The sequence below is a fragment of the Dipodomys merriami genome, unplaced genomic scaffold (assembly GCF_024711535.1).
Source record: "Dipodomys merriami isolate MVZ:Mamm:240054 unplaced genomic scaffold, mDipMer1.0.p SCAF_138, whole genome shotgun sequence".
Classification (NCBI taxonomy): domain Eukaryota; kingdom Metazoa; phylum Chordata; class Mammalia; order Rodentia; family Heteromyidae; genus Dipodomys; species Dipodomys merriami.
The window spans coordinates 660,776-679,659 of NW_027202693.1; the positions used below are offsets into that span (position 1 = coordinate 660,776).

At 49.8% G+C, this 18,884-nt stretch overlaps 1 protein-coding gene across 1 annotated transcript in view; it reads left to right on the forward strand.

Moving 5' to 3' along the window:
• The first annotated feature begins 6,206 nt into the window (after nt 1-6,206).
• Nucleotides 6,207-18,884, forward strand: part of LOC138825545 (probable G-protein coupled receptor 139) — a 36,589-nt gene continuing 23,911 nt past the window's right edge. The window contains exon 1 of the mRNA XM_070020177.1: nt 6,207-6,330. Within this exon, the coding sequence (XP_069876278.1) occupies nt 6,207-6,330 (124 nt within the window). The remainder of the gene's footprint in view (nt 6,331-18,884) is intronic.

Here is an 18,884-nt window from a genome sequence, read left to right on the forward strand (position 1 = left end):
GCCTGTCCCTAATGGTCCCCAAGGGAAGGATCTTGTCCCTCAGGGTGGCCTGTATCTACATTCACTGTCATTCCTGGACCCCAGGAGGGCTGAGGGGAGACCCACTCACTCTCCCAAGGAAACCCAGGACTTGTTAGGAAGGGTAATGAGAGCTTGGGAAACCTCTAAATGCAAATTAACTACTGCCTAGATGTAGCTAAATGCTTAAATAATCGCAGCAGGCTGCCCTCAGAGATGAGAAGTTTTCTTTCTTTCTCTATTTGCCATCCATGCTGGCCTCCCCCCACCCCACCCCGTGGGAAGTAGGGAAGTCAGGAGTGTTCTTCCGTCTCCTCTCTTCTTCCTCTTCTCCCTCCTTCCTTCCTCTCTCTCTCCCCTCCTCATTTTCCTCCTCTTCTCCCCACTTCCTTCTGCCTCCCCCCTTCTTTGTACTCCTCCCCACCCCAGCTCTTTTCTCTGTCTCCTCTGTCCTCTCCACTGTCAGGTAAGGTTTCTCAGAGTCAAATGAGCCTTGAAGGACACTTAAGTCTCTTGTCCTGTCTGAACCAGGCAAAGTTTTCCCGGAGCACCCACATCTGGGTCCATTCCAGCCTCCCTCATCTTACCACATGCACACACATGCATATATCCACACTCGTGCAAGCAAACACTCATGTACATACTTGCCACGCCGGCACGGATACACACATCCATGCATACACACCTGTGCACAATTTGACTCTTCCTCACCTCCTTTACTCCATTGCAGTCACCGGCCCTCCAGGAAGCACCCCGAATTCTCCCATCAAGAAGGGTACGATTGGAGAAGTGTTCCCTTCCCTCTCTGAGGCCACCCCACCACCCTGATTGGCCAAGGACAGACTTCAAAACGTTTAACCCAAAGTATGACAATGGACAGGCTGTAGCAAGCAAGTGTTACAAGGACTTCGGGAATTGATCCCCAGCAGCTCACACAGAGTTCCTCACAGCAAGCCACGCATGGGGCGGAGAGCAAACACACAGAGAACCACCACAGCTATCATTCTTACAGGGACACAAACAAGGGCCTGCAGACAAAAGAAACTGGTATAAAAAAGAAAAAGGAAATGAAAAAGCTAGAGCAGAGCAGGTTCAAGGTCATTGGCAAACTGAATCCAGAACATCAGGAGAGGGGAAAAAAATTCAGGTGTGTTTTGACAGCCTAATAGCAGGGAAGGAGCATCTTTGCAATGACTCTAAAGGTTGAATTTCAAAAAGAATTGCAATGCCACAAGGAGATGTTGGATTCAATTGCTTGTAATAATGGTACTTGACCAAGATGCGTTATGCAACATCCTTTTCCTATAACTTAGTGTGAGAATTTTCATGCATGCGTAAGAGCAGAATGGAGTTTATACAAACAACATACCTATTTATTTTTAATATATTTATCTAGCTATCTAGCTATCTAGTTATTTATTTCTGGTCCTTATGCTTGAACTCAGGGCCTGGTCACTGTCCTTGAGCTCTTTTTGCTCAAGGTTAGCACTCTACCATTTGCACCACAGTTCCATTTCTACTTCTGTTTTTTTGTTTTGTTTGTTAGTGTTATTATTGTTGGTTTGTTATTGTTTTTGTTGTTGTTTTGGTAATTTACTGGAGATAAGAGTCTCATAGATTTTCCTTCCCAGGGCTGGCTTTGAGCTGTGGTCCTCAGATCTCAACCTCCTGAGTAGCTAGGATTATAGGCATGAGCCATGGTACCCAGCTTATGAATACGTTTAGGCCTTGGACTCTACCTCTAACGTGTTCTAGCTTAATTGCATGCTAAGTTCTCTCTCCATCAATCCATCAAGGTTTTACACTTTCTGGACATGTCATTCCAGAACTCCAGCATGAACTACACGTCAGTATGCTTACAGTTCAAGTTCATACAGAAGGTATTTTTGACATCAATAAATAAAACACAGGGGTTGGGTAGAGAGACTGAGGAAGGGGTTATGGGCAGGGTACAGAAAACTTCCGGACAGCAAAGCTCTCTGATGATGATGGGGTAGCATCATTACACATTAACCCAGAGCCAAAGTACCTACTTGGTCCAGTGTGAGCGGAGGCTAGACTGTAGCCTTAGGAAGACAAGGCCGGCTCAGTGTAGGCCCATCGGCTATAACGAATTGCTGTGCTACAAAAGAGTGATCATGTTGGAAGCTTCTGTGCCTTAAGAGCCTAGTGGGATTTTGTAGGCTGTCCTTGGGATTGTGGAATGTCAATCGCTCCCTCTCCCTCTCTCCCTCTCTCTCTCTCTCTCTCTCTCTCTCTCTCTCTCTCTCTCTCTCTCTCTCTCTCTCTCTCTCTCTCTCTCTCTCTGCTAATGATGTTAGTGGTTTTTGTTCTGCTCCATGCCCTTGCCATGATGTGCTTGCCCTCACCAGAGGCCCCAAACGATGGAACTACCCAATCTTGGAATGGACCTTCCAGAACCATGAGCTAAAACAGAACCTTTTCTCTTTGTAAGCTAGCACTGCCTCCTGTGTTTTATTACCATACCATGAGGCATCATGCTGGTGACCTTCACAGTATGTTTTTGGTCACAGGGGAGGGTATATGATTGTGGAGGACATGCCCAGTTTTGCTGTGAATTTAAAGCCACTCTAAAAATTAAAGTATTTTTTAAGAAGATTGATTCATTGACTGGCTGATTTGGGGTAGTTCTGGGACTAAAACTAAGAGCCTCAGTTTTACTAGGCAGGTACTCTACCACTTGAGCCATACTTCTATCTTTTTTATTGCACTTTTGAGATAGAGTCTTCATTTTTTTTCTCCCATGAGCCCTGACTACTATCCTCCTATTTTCAAATCCCACTGTAACTAAAATGGCAAGCACATACCACCATGCTGGGCTTTGTTGCTATTGAGATGAGATCTTCCAAACTTTCTGTTAGCCTTGAACTGCAATCCTCTGGATCTCAGTTTCCCAAGTAGTTAGAATTACAGGCACGAGCCATCACTTCAAGCTTGCTTGCATTATTTATTTATTTATGTACTTATTTCAATGAAAGAGACAAGCCAGATCTCACAGAGCAGTGGTAAATTGGTATCACACAGGGTGAATTTGGCTTGTAGACCTGTGTTGGTTTTCCCTGCCCAGCATCAATCCCACCCCTCCCATAATGGAATTCCCATACAGGCCCCTCCTCTAACAACCATGTGTTCTTTTCTGTTGGTTCCCTCACTGGACTTGTGAACTACACCTAGCCAATCAGTGGGATGGGTTTTTGGGGGGTGTGGTGGAGGACTGGCTACAGAAATGCAACTCAAAGTGAGTTTGGCTAGGTGTGCACATGACTCAGAGTGTAGAAACCTTTTCCCAGGACTTGTTCTGGAATTTTCCTTCTGCTCAGTCCCTTTATGGGGCAAATCCACGCACATGGGTGTCCATCTTCCTACTGTGTTGCAAGAATCCTCTAAGAAGGCCAAGGATCTAAGTAAAGCAGAGCTGGGTGATTATCTGGCAACAGGTATGTTTTGTGCCTGCATCTGCCATGCAAAAGACAGGAAATTTTCTACACTCTTCTTTAAAAAAAAAAAATTGAGCAGGGTGCAGGTGGCTCACACCTGTCATCCTAGCTACTCAGGAAGCTGAGATTTAAGGATCATGGTTTAAAGCCAACCTGGGCAGGAAAGTCTGTGAGACTTCTTATTTCCAATAAACTATTCAGAAAAAGCCAGAAGTGCCAGGCACTGGTGGCTCACACCTGTAGTCCTAGCTACTCAGGAGGCTGAGATCTGAGGATAAAAGTTCAAAACCTGCCTGGGCAGGAAAGTCCATGAGACTCTTATCTCCAATGAACCACCAGAAAACCAGAAGTGGCGCTGCAGCTCAAGTGGTAGAGTACTAGCCTTGAGCTGAAGAGCTGAGGGACAGTGCCCAGGCCCAGAGTTCAAGCCCTACAACTGACAAAAAAAAAAGAAAGAAAGAAAGAAAGAAAGAAAGAAAGAAAGAAAGAAAGAAAGAAAGAAAGAAAGAAAGAAAGAAAGGAAGGAAGGAAGGAAGAAAAGAAAGAAAGAAAGAAAGAAAGAAAGAAAGAAAGAAAGAAAGAAAGAAAGAAAGAAAGAAAGAAAGAAAGAAAGGCCAGAAGTGGTACTGTGGCTCAAGTGGCAGAACGCTGACCTTCAGCAAAAGAATCTCAGGGACAGTACCTAGGCCCAGGATTCAAGCTCCAGGACCAGCAAAAATGAACAAATTAAACTAGTTGGTGTTTTTCCCCTTGGGATCTTATCCACAATTCACAGTTCAAGGGGAGTCTCTGAAAAGAGTTATGCTCCCTAATAAATGTTCCCTTCCCAACCCTGATTTCACAGCTCAGGGTAGCTACCCACAAGCCAATCCAATCTATAGGCTTTTGAACAAACATTTTATCCACACCTATTTTGTTTTCATTTGGGGATGGTCCCATCCAGAATCGCTACCACAAAGAATTTTGTAATGGTCTCATCACAAAGAAATTATTCCAGATTAAGGCGATGCAGAAGCTAATTATCCTGGTTCTAATCCTGACGCGTTGTCAACAGAAACATGCACAGAATCGGCTCTCTCTGCCCCCAAAACACGCACAATTATTATGTCACTCAAATTTAAAAAACAAAAACAAAAACAATGAGAGAGGTCACAATAAAATTTTAATATTTAATGGGGCCTGAAATATCCGACAGGGCTTTACCATGCACATGGTACTCTGTAATAAGATGACACTCTGTCCCTGGGAGGGCCAGATGTCTGTCTGTCCACGACACATCTACCAGGCGACAGCAGATCTGTTCTAGGCAGAATACCAAGCCTCTGGGAGCTGGAGAGAGGTGGGACCTGGCCGGGGGCCCTCTCCCAACCCCTCCCTAGCAGAACTGACCTAGCCCCTCACAGGATGTGACGGGGGGGGGGGGGGGGGGGGGGAGGGGTCCCCTCCCACTCTCCCCACCCCCTCCCCCACAAGGTTTGGGGCATGTCCTGGGGAGGAGGGTTTGGGGGGAGCCACCAGGATGGCCTTAGACTTCCAACAGACACCCAGCAGACACCTCCCGCTGGCTGCTGAGACATGCCTTCAGCATCTTGGGACTTTGGGCCAGGCGCCCCTCCCTGTCCCATTCGTGGCACCCCCTGGAGAAGTGTTGCCCGTGCAGTTGAGGAGAAGGGGGCGCTGTGCACCGGGACCTTCCCCATCCCCACCCCTCCTTCCCCCTACCCCCCCCCCCCGCTCTGCCATCTATCCTCACTGCCTTGGAGGGGGGGGGGCAGGGTGTGCTCGCGGTGGGCGGGGGTGTGGCCGGGGGCGGGGGCGCGAGGGCGTCGCGGGCGTGGGGAAGTGTGCGCGGGCCCCGGCACCGCCGGGCATTGTGCGCCTTTGTGTGCGCGCGAGGCTGCCGCATCCCCATCCGAGGCTGAAGAGCCGCGCGCGCGTGCGGCGGCGGCCTGCGGACCCTCCAGGCGCACCCCGGAATCCACGCGCGCGCGCGCGTACCCACACACGCATGCACACACGCACGCGCGTGCACACACTCGCAGAGACAGATGCACGCGCCCTGCCTCGCTGACGACCCCCTTGCCCCCCAACCCCCACCCCGCGTCCCCGCCGGACCCCTCCCTCCCGCCCTGGGTGTCCAATGTTCCATCCAGAAGCTGGATTCGAGGCGTGAGAGCTCCAGGAGGAGAGTGGAGCAAAAGGGCAAACTGAGGCCGGCGGGCAGCGGTGCCAGCCCCACCTCACCACGCCCCTTCCCGCGGGGTGGCACAAGGGGGGGGGTCACGTGGGCGTCGGCGCCCCAGTCTTCCTCCGAGGGGGTTCCCGGGGCCAATTCCATCTTCTTCCTTGGAAGTGGAGCCGAGCAAGGCCGCTGGGACCCCCCTCCTTCCCGGCACCGTCCACCGGCTTCGCGCCCCCCTCCACACGCACCTCGCCTCCCCCCCCCCCCGCCTCCCCGCATCCAGGCTGCCGCTGATTGGCTGAGAGGTGCAGCGTCCCGGCCCCCCGGCTCTGGGGCGGGAGGTGGGAGGTGCACACACCGGCTCCGGTGCCCGAGTCCCCGACTCCAGGCCGGCGGGTGCGGGGGTGCAGAGGGGACCAAAGCCAAGTCCTTTTGGGGGGGAGAGGTTGCGGCTCTCCCCGGCTGCCGTGCCACCGCCGCCGCCGCCACCTCCGAGCCCCCGGCCCGGAGAGGACCGAGGGGCGCGGGGACCGAGGGGCGCAGCGCCCATGGAGCACACGCACGCCCACCTCGCAGCCAACAGCTCGCCGTCCGGGTCCCCCGGCTCCTCCTGCGGCTTGGGCTTCGTGCCGGTCATCTACTACAGCCTCTTGCTGTGCCTCGGTTTACCAGGTGAGAAGCAGGCGGGAGGGAAGGGTGGGGATCCGAGCCCCCAGAGCGGGGAGACCCTGGGCAGAATCCCCGTGCGCCCCTCGCGCGCCCCGAGAGCCCCTCTTCTTTAAAAAAAAAAAAGTTTAAGTCTCAATGCAACTGTGGAGATTTCCAGATAAAGGGGAAGAGAAGTCGTGTATGTGCGTGTACACGTGTGTGTGTGTGTGCACGTGTGCGTGTGCACCTGTGTGCGCACCTGTGTGTGTCTTCGCGCAAGCTTGCGTGGATTTCATTGGTCTGGAGGGGTCGCGCCCTGAGGGGAGGGCCCGGGGGAAGGCTGGGGGCGACTTGGCTGTGGGTTCTGGGGTGACTTTTCCCCTTGCCCCATGCAGTGTCTGGGGACGCCTCTGCCACCCTGGCCCATCCCCACCTGAGTGGAGATGAAGCTGGGGTGTCTAACGATGGGCGCTGCCAGGCACCCCCACTGCCCACCCTGAGCTAGTCGGGGAGGGCAAGGGTGCGGAAGGACACCGGGCTGCCACCTCGGGGGGGGGGGTCACCGTCTCCTCCCCCCACCTCACCCCTGGGGTCTCGCTGCTGCTTTCTTCTGCACCTCGCAGCCCTGGCAGGTGTCTGGCTGGCCTCACATCTTAATGTCCTCTCCCAACTGTGGCCGAGACTTGGGCTGAATTCCTGAAGAGAGCTGAGCTGCTGGGGGAGGGGTGGAGAAGGGGGGGGGGAGAGGGGAGACAATCCTCCCCTCACACTTTAGACTGCTATGCCCCTTTCTTCCACAGCTTCTTTAGCAGAAAGATTCCTGGAGATGACTTGGAGTGGGGGGGGCGGGAGACAGAGACAGAGACAGAGATCTAATGTAGCCTTCCCCTGCCCATCTCTAGTCTGAGAACCCATCCATCCTGAGATCAGGGCGAGTTGAGAGTTATCTTTCCCACTGTCTTGCTGAGATTCACTCCCCAAAGCATCGAGCTGGGCAGCAGCAAGGCCCCGCCAGGAGTTGTTTAAGTCAGACCCCCTCCCAAATTTGGCCGATACAAGACAAATTGCCTAGTCTAGGAGCCTCACCCCTAACACACACACACACACACACACACACACACACACACACACACACACACACACCTGCCCCTGCCAGGGCTGAGGCTTTCATTCCTAAATGATGCCTTGCCTGCCCTGCAGGGCCCTGGCCTCCAGTGTGACCCCGTGGGGAGCACAGTCCTGGAATTCCCAAGAGCTGGGACTCGATTTCCATCCGGGGACACAACCTCCCCTCCTCTGGCTCTTTAGGGAGATGAGTTTTTGTGAGTTTTTGAAAGGGTCAGGAATTGGTGATGTGTGCTAAACTGGAGAAGCCCTCCTCCTCCTCCCTGCCCCCCCTGGCCCTCCGAGGGGCTCTGAACAGCACCCCTCCTCCACTCATCTCCACTTCCTACCTCCCTCACCTTCCTGGGCTCTTCTGCAAAGCAACAGAGCCAGAAGACAGTCAGGAGGCTGACCTTCAAGAGTCCAAAGCAGGGACAGGAGGAGGAGGAGGAGGAGGAGGAGGAGGAGGAGGAGGAGGAGGAGGAGGAGGAGGAGGAGGAGGAGGAGGAGGAGGAGGAGGAGGAAGAGGAGGAGGAAGAAGAGGAGGAGGAGAGGCACAGACCCTCAAGACCCTCAAGGCAGAGGTCAAGGTGCTTCGAACACTCACAGCCTAACTCACGCCAGCTACGCACCTACTGTGTGCCAGGCTCTGTGCTAGGCATAGGTTTATTCAGGGGCTTGCAGATTTACAAGAAGGAAGAGCTGGGGTTGGGATCTAGATGGTGTTGATGTGTTCAGGCATTCAAAGTGGTCATCTGGACCACCTACTGCATGTCATGTGCTAAGGGATGTGGGGAGTTGCCTCAGGGATGGGCCCGGAGTTTGAGGTACTGCCCGGTGGGGGGCTGGGATATGATATGCAACAGCAGGACTGAGCATCCTAAGGGAGTTGGCAGGTGGTTCTCTGAAGAGTCCCCAAGGTTGGTTCAAAGACAAAAATCCTGAAGTCCTTATTGATCAAGCCATCAAGGGAGACAGAGACTGGTCAAACAGATAGGAATTCAGGCTTTGTCAGGATCAAGCAGTGGGTCTTTCATGGCTCTGGCTCTCAGTTTCCACATCTGTAAAATGGGCACCCTGAGAGTAGAAAGGAGGGGCCCAGAGATGAGCAGTCTGCTGGGTGTGTTGCATTCTTCTTGGAAGTACACTGCCGTCATCTCTGCCCGGCTCCCTCCGCTGACAGGTGCGAAGTAAGGGACCGACCACAGGCCTTGATGATATTGTTGAAAACTGAGATTTTAATGGAGTCCTCTTCCTAGTAGTGAGCTCACCCTCGGTTTTCCAAACTCTCTGGTAGTGTTGGAGATGTGGGTGGAGAATGCAGAGTGGATACGAAGGGGTTGTTTGTGCCAAGGTATCTGTATTGGGGGGGAAGGAGGATGAATGTCTTACAGACTCTATGGGGGGAGGAAAAGCTTGAGAAAAACCAAATTGTCCAATCTCCTGTTTCAAGAAACGGTCCCCATGCAGTAATATGACTGGCCTGGAGTGAAATCCAAGGAATTCTAGTATGAAATGTGGACAGGGCTCTGCGCCTTAGGAATGGTCAAAAACCTCTTTCGTTCTAGTTTTCCCCGTCAGTAAAATGGGTTAACAGAGGTTGTTAATTAACCCACACAGGTAGAACCTATTAAATAAAAGAATCTATGTTTAAAAAATGGCGGGGGGGGGGGGGGTGGTGGCTGGGAATGTGGCTCAGTGGTAGAGTGCTTGCCTAGCATTCACGAAGCCCCGGATTCAATTCCTTAGTTCCACATAAATAGAAAAAGCCAGAAGTGTCACTGTGGCTCAAATGGTAGAGTGCTAGCCTTGAGCAAAAAGAAGCTTAGGGACAATACTCAGGCCCTGAGTTCAAGCCCCAGGACTAGGAAAAAAAAAAGTCAAGCCCAGTATGGTGGTACATGTCTGTAGTCCCAGCTACTCAAGAGGCTGAGGGAAGAGAATTGCTTTAGCCTAGTAGTTTGAGGTCAACCTCAGCAACACAATAAGACTTCAAAAAATATTCAGCCTAGGTACTTGGTCTAAAAAAAAAATCTATTCAGTTTCTGCACATCAGGCTTTTCCCCCCAACCTATTCTGTGTAACTTCATCTCAACGCTACCCCTGTAACCCATTTTCCAGATGAGAAAACTGGGATTCAGAGAGCTGCTCTATCATCCCACAGACATGTAGGAAACAAATCTGACTGCTTTGTTCATTTTCATCAAGAAGATGGAGGGGTTTTTTGGTTTTGGTTTTGGTTTTGTGCTGGTCCTGAGACTTGAACTCAGAGTCTGGGTGCTGTTTCTGAGCTTTTTTTTGTTCAAGGCTAGGGCTTCCTTACTTGAGCTATATAGCTCCACTTCTGACTTTTGGGGGGAGTTTATTGGAACTAAGAAACTCATGGACTTTTCTGCCATGGCTGGCTTCAAACCATGATCCTCAGCTCTCAGCCTCCTGAGTAGCTAGTATTACAGGCATGAGTTATCAGTGCCTGGCAAGACATTATTTTAACTAGTCGTGTTCCCTTGATATCTGTGCTTAGTAGAGCCCAGTGATGCCAGGATCCTCCCAAATGCCATCTCTTTCTTCTCTTTCCCCCCTTTTAAGTAATCTTTTTTTTTCAATGCTGCAGATCAAATCCAGGGACTTGTACACATGCCAGGCAAGGGCTCTGTCAGTGACCTCTTGCTCCCTTTTTAAATTAATTAATTTATTGGTCAGGTACCAGGTCGTGGGCTCACTTGGCCTTTTTGCTCATGGCTGGCACTCTGCCATTGGAACCATACCTCCTGCCAGCTTTTTGCTGGTTAATTGGAGATGCAGCCCTGGGCTGGCTTTGGACAGAGTTCCTCTAATCTCAGACTCTTGAGTAGGGAGGATTACAGGCGGAAGCCATCGGTAACAGGCCCTCTTTCTTCTTTATATGCAAGATGCTTCTCCCATCTGAAGACACATCAAACAAGTCATCAGAGCTGGCTGAGCATAGAGCAGACAGTGTGAAAGGAAAGGCATTGCAGAAAAGATGAACTTGAACTTGAGCGCCCAGGGAAAGAGAACAAACTGGACGATAGGTAAACCAACCTGATAAGGAGATAGGTAAACCGACCTGATAAGGAAGGGCACCTAATTAAACTGAGACTGGAGTGATCGTTGTTGTTGCTGTTTAATTTTGCTGGTGAAAGGTGCCACCGATATTGAGGAAGACCAAATAAGGAAGGAGATGACAGTTTGAAACTGCACATCGCCCCACTGACAAGACTTGTGTCCTCTGATGCCTTTGAGGGCTGTGAGGAGAGGAAGGGAGATAAATAGTTTATAGCCTGGCAGGTAATGTGTGTGCCTGGCACAGGCTAGATACAGTGGTTATTAACCAGACATTGAACACTGGCAGGGATGAGTTCTGCAATTATGACATTTTATTTTAACCCATGAACATCTTTGATGAGAGCAGTTGTAATAAGCAGGCCAAGACTACAAACTCAGGAGCTAGATGTGCGAGCATCTGAGTCCTGGCTTTGTTGCTCACAAATGGTATAACCATACCCACGTGAATTTAATCTCTCTGTGCCTCTGTTTCCCCAGCGGTAGAGACGGGATAGGGTGATGATAACAGCCCATGCTTTCTGAAGACTGAGTTAAATGGCTTACGCTGCCTGGCACACATAATAAGCTCTCTGTAAGTTGGTTTTCATCATTTAAAAATTAGGGAAAACATTCCAACTTGTGGCCTGGCACAATGGCTAACACTTATAATACCAGAAACTTAGGAGGAGGAAATCTGGGGGATCATAGTTTTTGAGGACAACCACAAGCCAAAAGTTAGCAAGATTCCATCTCAAGAGACAAGCCAAGCTTGGTAGTACCTATCTGTACTCGCAGCTAGGCAAGAGGCATAGATAGGAGGATGGCAGTCTGAAATTGGCCGGAACAAAAAGTACATGACTTTATCTGAAAAATAACTTAGGGTGTGGCTCTAGGGTGCACTGCTTGCCTACCACTCGGTGGTATTGCTCTTCAAACCCTGATACCACTAATATAGAAATCCAACTTGTTACTGGGCACTGGTGGCTCATGCCTATAATCCTTGCTACTCAGGACATTGAGATCTGAGGATTAGGGTTCAAAGCCAGAGTCTGTGAGACTCTTATCTCCAATGAACCAGCAAAAAGCTGGAAGGGGGAGATGTGGCTCACATGGTTGAATGCTAGCCCTGAGGGGGGAATAAAGCTAAAAGAAAGGGGGAAACCCTGAGCTCAAGCCCTAGTGTGGCACATACACAGGAAGGAAGAAAGGAAGGAAGGAAGGGAGGGAGGGAGGGAGAGAGGGAGGGAGGGAGGAAGGAAGGAAGGGTTTTAATAAGACAAATTTCCAAGCTCCCATATAAAACCAGAACTTACAGCAGGCACACAAACCCGCTACCCACCAGGAGGCAGCAGTTTCCCGAGCTGAGGGAGAGGTGTTTGGTTTGTTTTGTTTGGGGTTTGGCATTAGACAATGACAGTCACAGGGTTCAAATCTCTAAAGACAGGAAATGTATCCCACTGCCAAGTCTCCCTGCCATCAGTTTCCCAGGCTACCAGTTCTCAAACCCATCACCACACAGGTCAAGACCAGGGCTCCTTGTGTCTTTGTTTCTTATATTGGAGCATTTTGTTGCATATCCAGGCAAACAAGAATTGAGAATATCAACTCCTTTGTCAAATTCTTCCCAGAATGAGTGCATTGTACATGCTGGTCTACATTTGCCTTTTTTCACTTAATGTAGGACTTGTCCATATGTGTATGTACATAGAATAGAATATGAATAATTATATAATATTATATATGTGTGTGTGCTCTCTCATTCTTGTATCCAACTACATAGCATTCCACTGTGTATTTGCCTCAAACTTTATTTGATGGCCACCGGCTTCCAAATGTACACTCTGATTCTTAACAATCCCTCCATGGTTCACATGATTGACCTCAGTCACCTTCCAGCCCATCCCGAGGCCCACATGACCACAGCTGGACAAAGAAAACCACAGTAGGTATCCTGGGCTACAGGCTGGCCCTGGCAATAACTCACTGGATGGCCTTGGATGTTTGTGGGGTTTAATTTCCAAAATCGGTGTTTCCATATTAATCATGAGTCTATTCAATAGGGTCTTAAGCTTATTAGGCAGGTGCTGTCCCACTACAGCCATATTCCCAACCCATTTTTTTTTATTTTATCTAATTTTCTAATAGAATCTTAAATTTTAGCCCAAGACCAGCCTCAGACCATGTTTCTCCTCTCTGCACTTCCCATCTTCACTGGAATGATAGGTGTATACCACCAGACCCTGCTGCTAATTTGTTGAGAGGTATCTGGTTAACTTTTGGCCACGACTAGCCTTCACCCTCTATCTTCCCAATCGCTACAATTCTAAGCAACTAGAACACACAGGTGGTGTGTCACCATGCCCAACCAGGATTAGTCACTCTTTTTGTTTCCCTTTTTGTATCAGACCTGGGGCTTGTACTCAGGGCCTGGGTCACTGTCCTTTAGCTCGAGGCTGATGCTCTACCACTTGAACCACACCTCTACTTTCCACATTTTGGTAGTTAATTTGAGCTAAGAATCTCATAGACTTTCCTGCTTGGCCTGGCTTTGATCTACAATTCTGAGATCTCAGCCTTCTGAGTGGCTAAGATAACAGGCGTGAGCCACTTGTGCTGGGCAGATTTTCCATTCTCGATGGGTTCATCAAAGCCAGGCTCTTGCCTGTTCTGTAGTGGGCAGAAACATGGTCTTTGCCTGCAATGCAGACTGTTGGAGGCTGCTTGGGCTGGCCTTGGGCCGGGAACAACCATTTTGTAATCATTTTGCAGGCTCTATAATGATCACGTGAGTTCTGCTTTGTGACTCTGAGTGTAAGTGCGTCGCGTTGGGACTGGATATTGGCTGGAATCCTGTATGATGTTAGCTTTGTTTGCTGTGTGACGTTGGATATAACATCCCACCTTTCTGCGCTCCACTTTTCCATCTGCAGTAAGGTGGACTTGTATGTTGAGCAGGGAATCTAGTACTTTCTGATGTCAGGCAACCTGAGTTTGAATCTCGACTCCCTACCTGCTCATCTAGGCCCATGTCTCATCCTCTGTAGCCTCAGCTTCTCAGCCATGAAATAACATAATGTTAGTGGCTGCCTCAAGGTGGTTGTGCTGGGGAGTGAGGGGGTGGAGGTGGAGTTAAATGAAGCTATATAGAAATGCTTGCTACCATCCTGGCGCATGCGTCAAGTTCAACGATGTCATTAACCTTCTGTGCCTTGCATGTTGCTGTGGTGATTATTGCTGAAACACACCAAGGCTCCACTGAGCCTCTCACACATGGTGGCATCCCCACAAATGATAACTCGCTTTGTGTTATTGTCTAACATGTCCTTGGGCCGGGCTCTGTAAAGCCCCAGAGCCACCCAGCACTGACCGCTTAGGTCTTCTCAATGAATGCATGATTTTACTTAAACTGGAAAGGAAATTGCATGCCCTGGCTAAGTAGGAGGGGATGATCAAAGATACCTAGTTTAAAAAAATGCTGTACCTAAGCCAGGTGCCAGTGGCTCACACCTGTGACCCTAGCTACTCAGGAGGCGGAGATCAAGAGACTGGTTTGAGGCCAGCCCAGGTAGAAATGTCCATGAGAGTCCATCTCCAAAATAACCAACAAAAAGCCAGCAAGGTTGGCAGCATGAGTCAAGTGGTAGAGTGCCAGCTGAGCAAGGAAGCTGAGTGAGCAGGAGGGTATGAGTTTAAACCCCAACGCCAGCAAAGAAAGAGAGAAAGAGAAACATTTTACTCGCCCAAAGAATCAAACTGATTTTTCAGTTGTTCTCTCTCTCTCTCTCTTTCTCTCTCTCTCTCTCTCTCTCTCTCTCTCTCTCTCTCTCTCTCTCTCTCTCTCTCTCTCTCTCTCTCTCTCTCTCTCTCTCACACACACACACACACACACACACACACACACATACATGCATGCACACAGAGAAAAATCAAACCTTCTGTCCCCTTTTAATCACTTCTATTACTATATGCTGGATTTTTTTTTTTAGCACTTTTCATTTGTGAGCTCATTTAATTCTCATGCCTCCAAACTTTGAGGCATATACCCAAGGCCACACAGCTAGGAGATGACAGAGCACTCATTGATTGCTGACGAATCACACCCAGGCTGGGCGGGGCTAGCAGAAAAGGCCAATGCTTGGCCAATAGTTCCATGTTGACCAATTTGTTCAAAAATCTCAAAATCCAGGATAATATGTGAAGCACCCAATGCTTTTCAGTGTTGGCAACTAATATAGAAAACACACACACACACACACACACACACACACACACACACACACACACACACACACACACACACAACTCACCTGGTGAGCCAGCACTTTGCGAGCCAAAGAAAACATATCCACAGGCTATGTTTGGCCCATCAGGCTGTCCAGCCCCAGCCTTCAGGCTGGAGAACGGGCCAGGAAACAGCAATAAAGCTGGAGGCTAGACACTGGAGGACTAAAACAAGACTCTGGGATGGGGAATAACCCAGGGGCAAAGACCCAGACAGCTAAGTCTAACCAGGCAAAGCCTGCCAACATCACAGACCAGGGATTTGGCACCAAGTGAAAGAAAAAGCGCCAAGAAGAAAGATGACCAACTACTTGTTGACCAATGCACCCTCGAGGGGAAACAGAAGAGCCCTGGGTTTGCCAGTAGGAACAGGGGCCTGTCAGTGGGGTGCATTAGGATGGTTCCCCAGATCTCAGGCTCTTGGCCTAGCAAGACGCTTTCCCCTCCCTAAGCCTTGGTGCTCTGCGAGTGGAAAGGTGGATAACTTTCCCACAGGGTTTACAGTGAGGTGGAACAGAGGCCATCCAGAGTACCATGCTTGGCCCTCTATGGCTGCTGAAAGGTTGTTCATTAGTCTGATTTTGAGTGTTTTTTTTTTTAATGTGTGCTGGTCCTGGGGCTCGAACTCAGGGCCTGGACACTGTCCCTGAGCTTCTTTTGCTCAAGGGTAGCACTCTACCACTTGAGCCAGGTGACTCTACTTTCTAGGAGATTTTTTGGTGGTTAATTGGAGATGAGAATCTCAGGAACTTTCCTGCCCTGCCTGGCTTTAAGCCTCAATCCTCAGATCTCAGCCTTCTGAGTAGCTAGGATGACAGGCGTGGACCACTGATGTCCAGCTAATTTTCACTTTTTGATGAGCCCATTGTAACATTCCTCATGTTACAATGGAGGATCTGAGACCTTTCTCAAAGATACAGATTGAGGAATGCAGATTCTTAGGCCAAACTTCCTTGTCTTAACTCTAGTTGGCAAAAGAATCGAACTGCTAAGTGGCCTCTGAGAGGAAAGCAGGGTGGGAGAGGAGAACTGGGGCAGGCAGAGGTGGTGGCAAAGCTCAGAGTGGTCACTTTCATTTGGGGGTTGCTTTTATCGGTATCCATTTGCTTTTAGGGGTCACAAGTCTGCAGCATGAATCCCTTTCCAGTATTTTACTTTTTCCCAACACTGGGGTTTAAATTCAGGGCTTGAGTATTGACCCTGAGCTTTTTCACTCAAGGTGGGCACTCTGCTACTTAAGCCACAGCTCCACTGCCTGGTTTTTGGTGGTTAAATGGAGATGAGAGTCTTACCGAGACTTTCCTGCCTGGAGCTGGCTTCAAATCGTGATCCTCAGATCTCAGCCTCCTGAGTGGCTAGGATGACAGGCACGAGCCACCAGTGCTGGGATCCTTTCCAGTTTTCTTTCTTTTTTTTTTTTTTTTTTTTTTGTTGGTCATGAGGCTTGAACTCTGGGCTTGGGCGCTGTCCCTCAGCTCTTCAGCTCAAGGCAAGCACTCTACCACTTGAGCTACAGCGCCACTTCCGGTTTTCTAGTGGTTTATTGGAGATAGGAGTCTCACGGTCTTTCCTGCCTGGGCTGGCTTTGAACCTCGATTCTCAGATCTCAGCCTCCTGAGTAGCTAGGATTACAGGCGTGGCTCCAGTTTTCTTAATCCTCCTGATTCCATCAAACAAGTCCTTGGAACAACCTGGAACCATGGATCTTCTCTTTCAACTACACCTTTCCTAACATCTAAGTAGGAGTCAAGGAAAACTTAGCATCCAAAGACAGAAGTTGCTGGAGGTATGGACTCCTCCACACCAGATTTTAAAGATTTAGTACAGAGAGAAAAAAGCTAGATATCTCACTACTACCAGACACTGAGCTAGCACAAGGTGAGCCAAAAAAAAAAAAAAACACCATTCTCTACTGTGTGGAATTTACACCTGTCTTTCTTTGTGTCTCCGTCTCTCTTACACACACACACACACACACACACACACACACTGAAACCCAATCTAACACAAAAGTTCATTTCTACATCAATCAAGATGAGAGGACGGGGGTAAGATCTGAGGATCGCAGTTCAAAGCCAGTCTGGGCAGGAAAACCTGTGAGACTCTGATCTCCAATTAACTATCAAAAAAGCTGGAAATGGAGCTGTAGTTCAAGTAGTAGAGCAGTAGCATTGAACCAAGCTCAAGGACAGTGTCCAGGCCCTCCTTGAGTTCAAACTCCAGGACTGGCTGGGGGGGGGGGGGGGGTGTGGAGGTGAGTGCTATGAGCATTTTCACCAGGGAACTTAACCTTAACCTTGAGAGGCCTAGGGAAGCTCCCCATGGGAAGGAGCACCTGGGATATGAAGGAGGAGGAGGAGGGAAGGGTGGAGGAAGTCAAAAAGCCAAGTGTCTGCACTACAACCCTCAGTGGAAGGGAGAGAAAGGCACAGAAAGAAGGCCGGAGGGGCCAGAGTGACACTATGGCCCGGGAGCCCTGGCGGGAATGCACGCTGCGTGACACAGGCAGGCCGCACATTACACAGGCCGGGAAAATTGGCGCTGAATTAGGACAACACATTTTCCAGTGTGAACACTTCTGTGCTGCCAGTGACTTCTTTTATTTCCCCTCATCTGCCAGAAGCCTTGGCAGCTGGCGGAGCTAGGGGGATTGCTTTCTTGCCACCGACATTTCTTATCATTTCATCCATGTGTAAAGCCAGCCATCGGCCACATGGCTGTAATGAGCGACTCTAGCCAGACACACAAGCACACACACACACACACACACACACACAGAGTGTACTCGCACCATATGTGTTCACCAGGTGTAAGCATGCACACATGTACACACCACACACAGACAAACAGCACACACACCAAGACACACAGAGACAAGCATTGCGTACACACACAAACACACCACCACCACTCAATGTGTGGCACGGGCCACGGTTCTATTCTGGCCACAGCCCTTTGCTTTTAGCATTTCTGCCCTTCCTACCATGGTTCAGCTTCACAGAACCATCTTCTGCCTCTGAGAAGAAAAGCGATAGCTTTCCTGAAGTGTGGTAGAGTGCAACAGAGCTCAGAGAAAGTTCTAGTGGGCCCGTCAGAGCTAGGAGTTTCCTTAAACAAGTCCCAGGTCCCACACGCCTGACCCTCATGGAATGTATGCCTGTGTTTTGTTCACCCTGTGTACCCAGGAGCCTTCCAGATGACCCCTCTCCTGGGGAAAAGTAATGGGGAACTAACACTGGGTTTCAGAATCAAGGAGACATGGGTTCAAGTCCAGCACTGAGACTTTGCTTCATTTTTAAGCCTCCATCGGCTCACCTGAGAATAGAGGTGACAGTGTGAGTTGTATTATACACATAGGAACAGAGGCCCTGGTTAGTACCCATGCCATGCCAGGCTTGCTTCTAGGCCAGGAAAGCAAGGAATTCTGGGAGGTCCCCCAGTGACCCGCAGCCAGCAGGTAACTGACATACAAGCTTGAGATGCTGATGTGTGTATGTAGAGATCGGAACATGGGAGAGGATGACCCGGGACTGCATTAGACAGGATGTTGGGGAACCACTCTCCAAGGAGGGGGTGGGAGGTGATTGAGACCTGTCTAAGGGCAGGAGACAGCCAGGACAGCACAAGGGGGAGAGCTGCCAGCCCAAGGGAACAGAAAAGGATGGCAGCCCAGATGTAAGGCCCAGCAAGCATGGAAGGCCGAACCACTCTGAGCCTGAGAGTGGCCCAGGTCAGGTAAGGGGAGGAGGCATGCATACACTATATTAGGAGAGCCGTAAGGCCATGCCACAAACTTGGTATGTCATTGTCCAGTGTTGCAGGGGGACACAGAAGGCTCTGAAGCAAGAGGCATGATCCAATGAGTTCTGCTGCTTCTATGAAAGCCAGGTAGATGGTGAGGATAAGAGAATGAAAAATGGGGAGCCTGGCTGGGTGCCAGTGGCTCACACCTTTAACCCCAGCTACTCAGGAGGCTGAGCTCTGAGGATCGAGGTTGGAAGCCAGCCTAGGCAGGAAAGGCTGTGGGACTCTTACCTCTAATACATGACTCAGAAAAAAGCAAAATGTGGTAGAAAAGATGCTCAGGGACAGCATCCAAGCCCTGAGTTCAAGAAAGAGGGACTTCG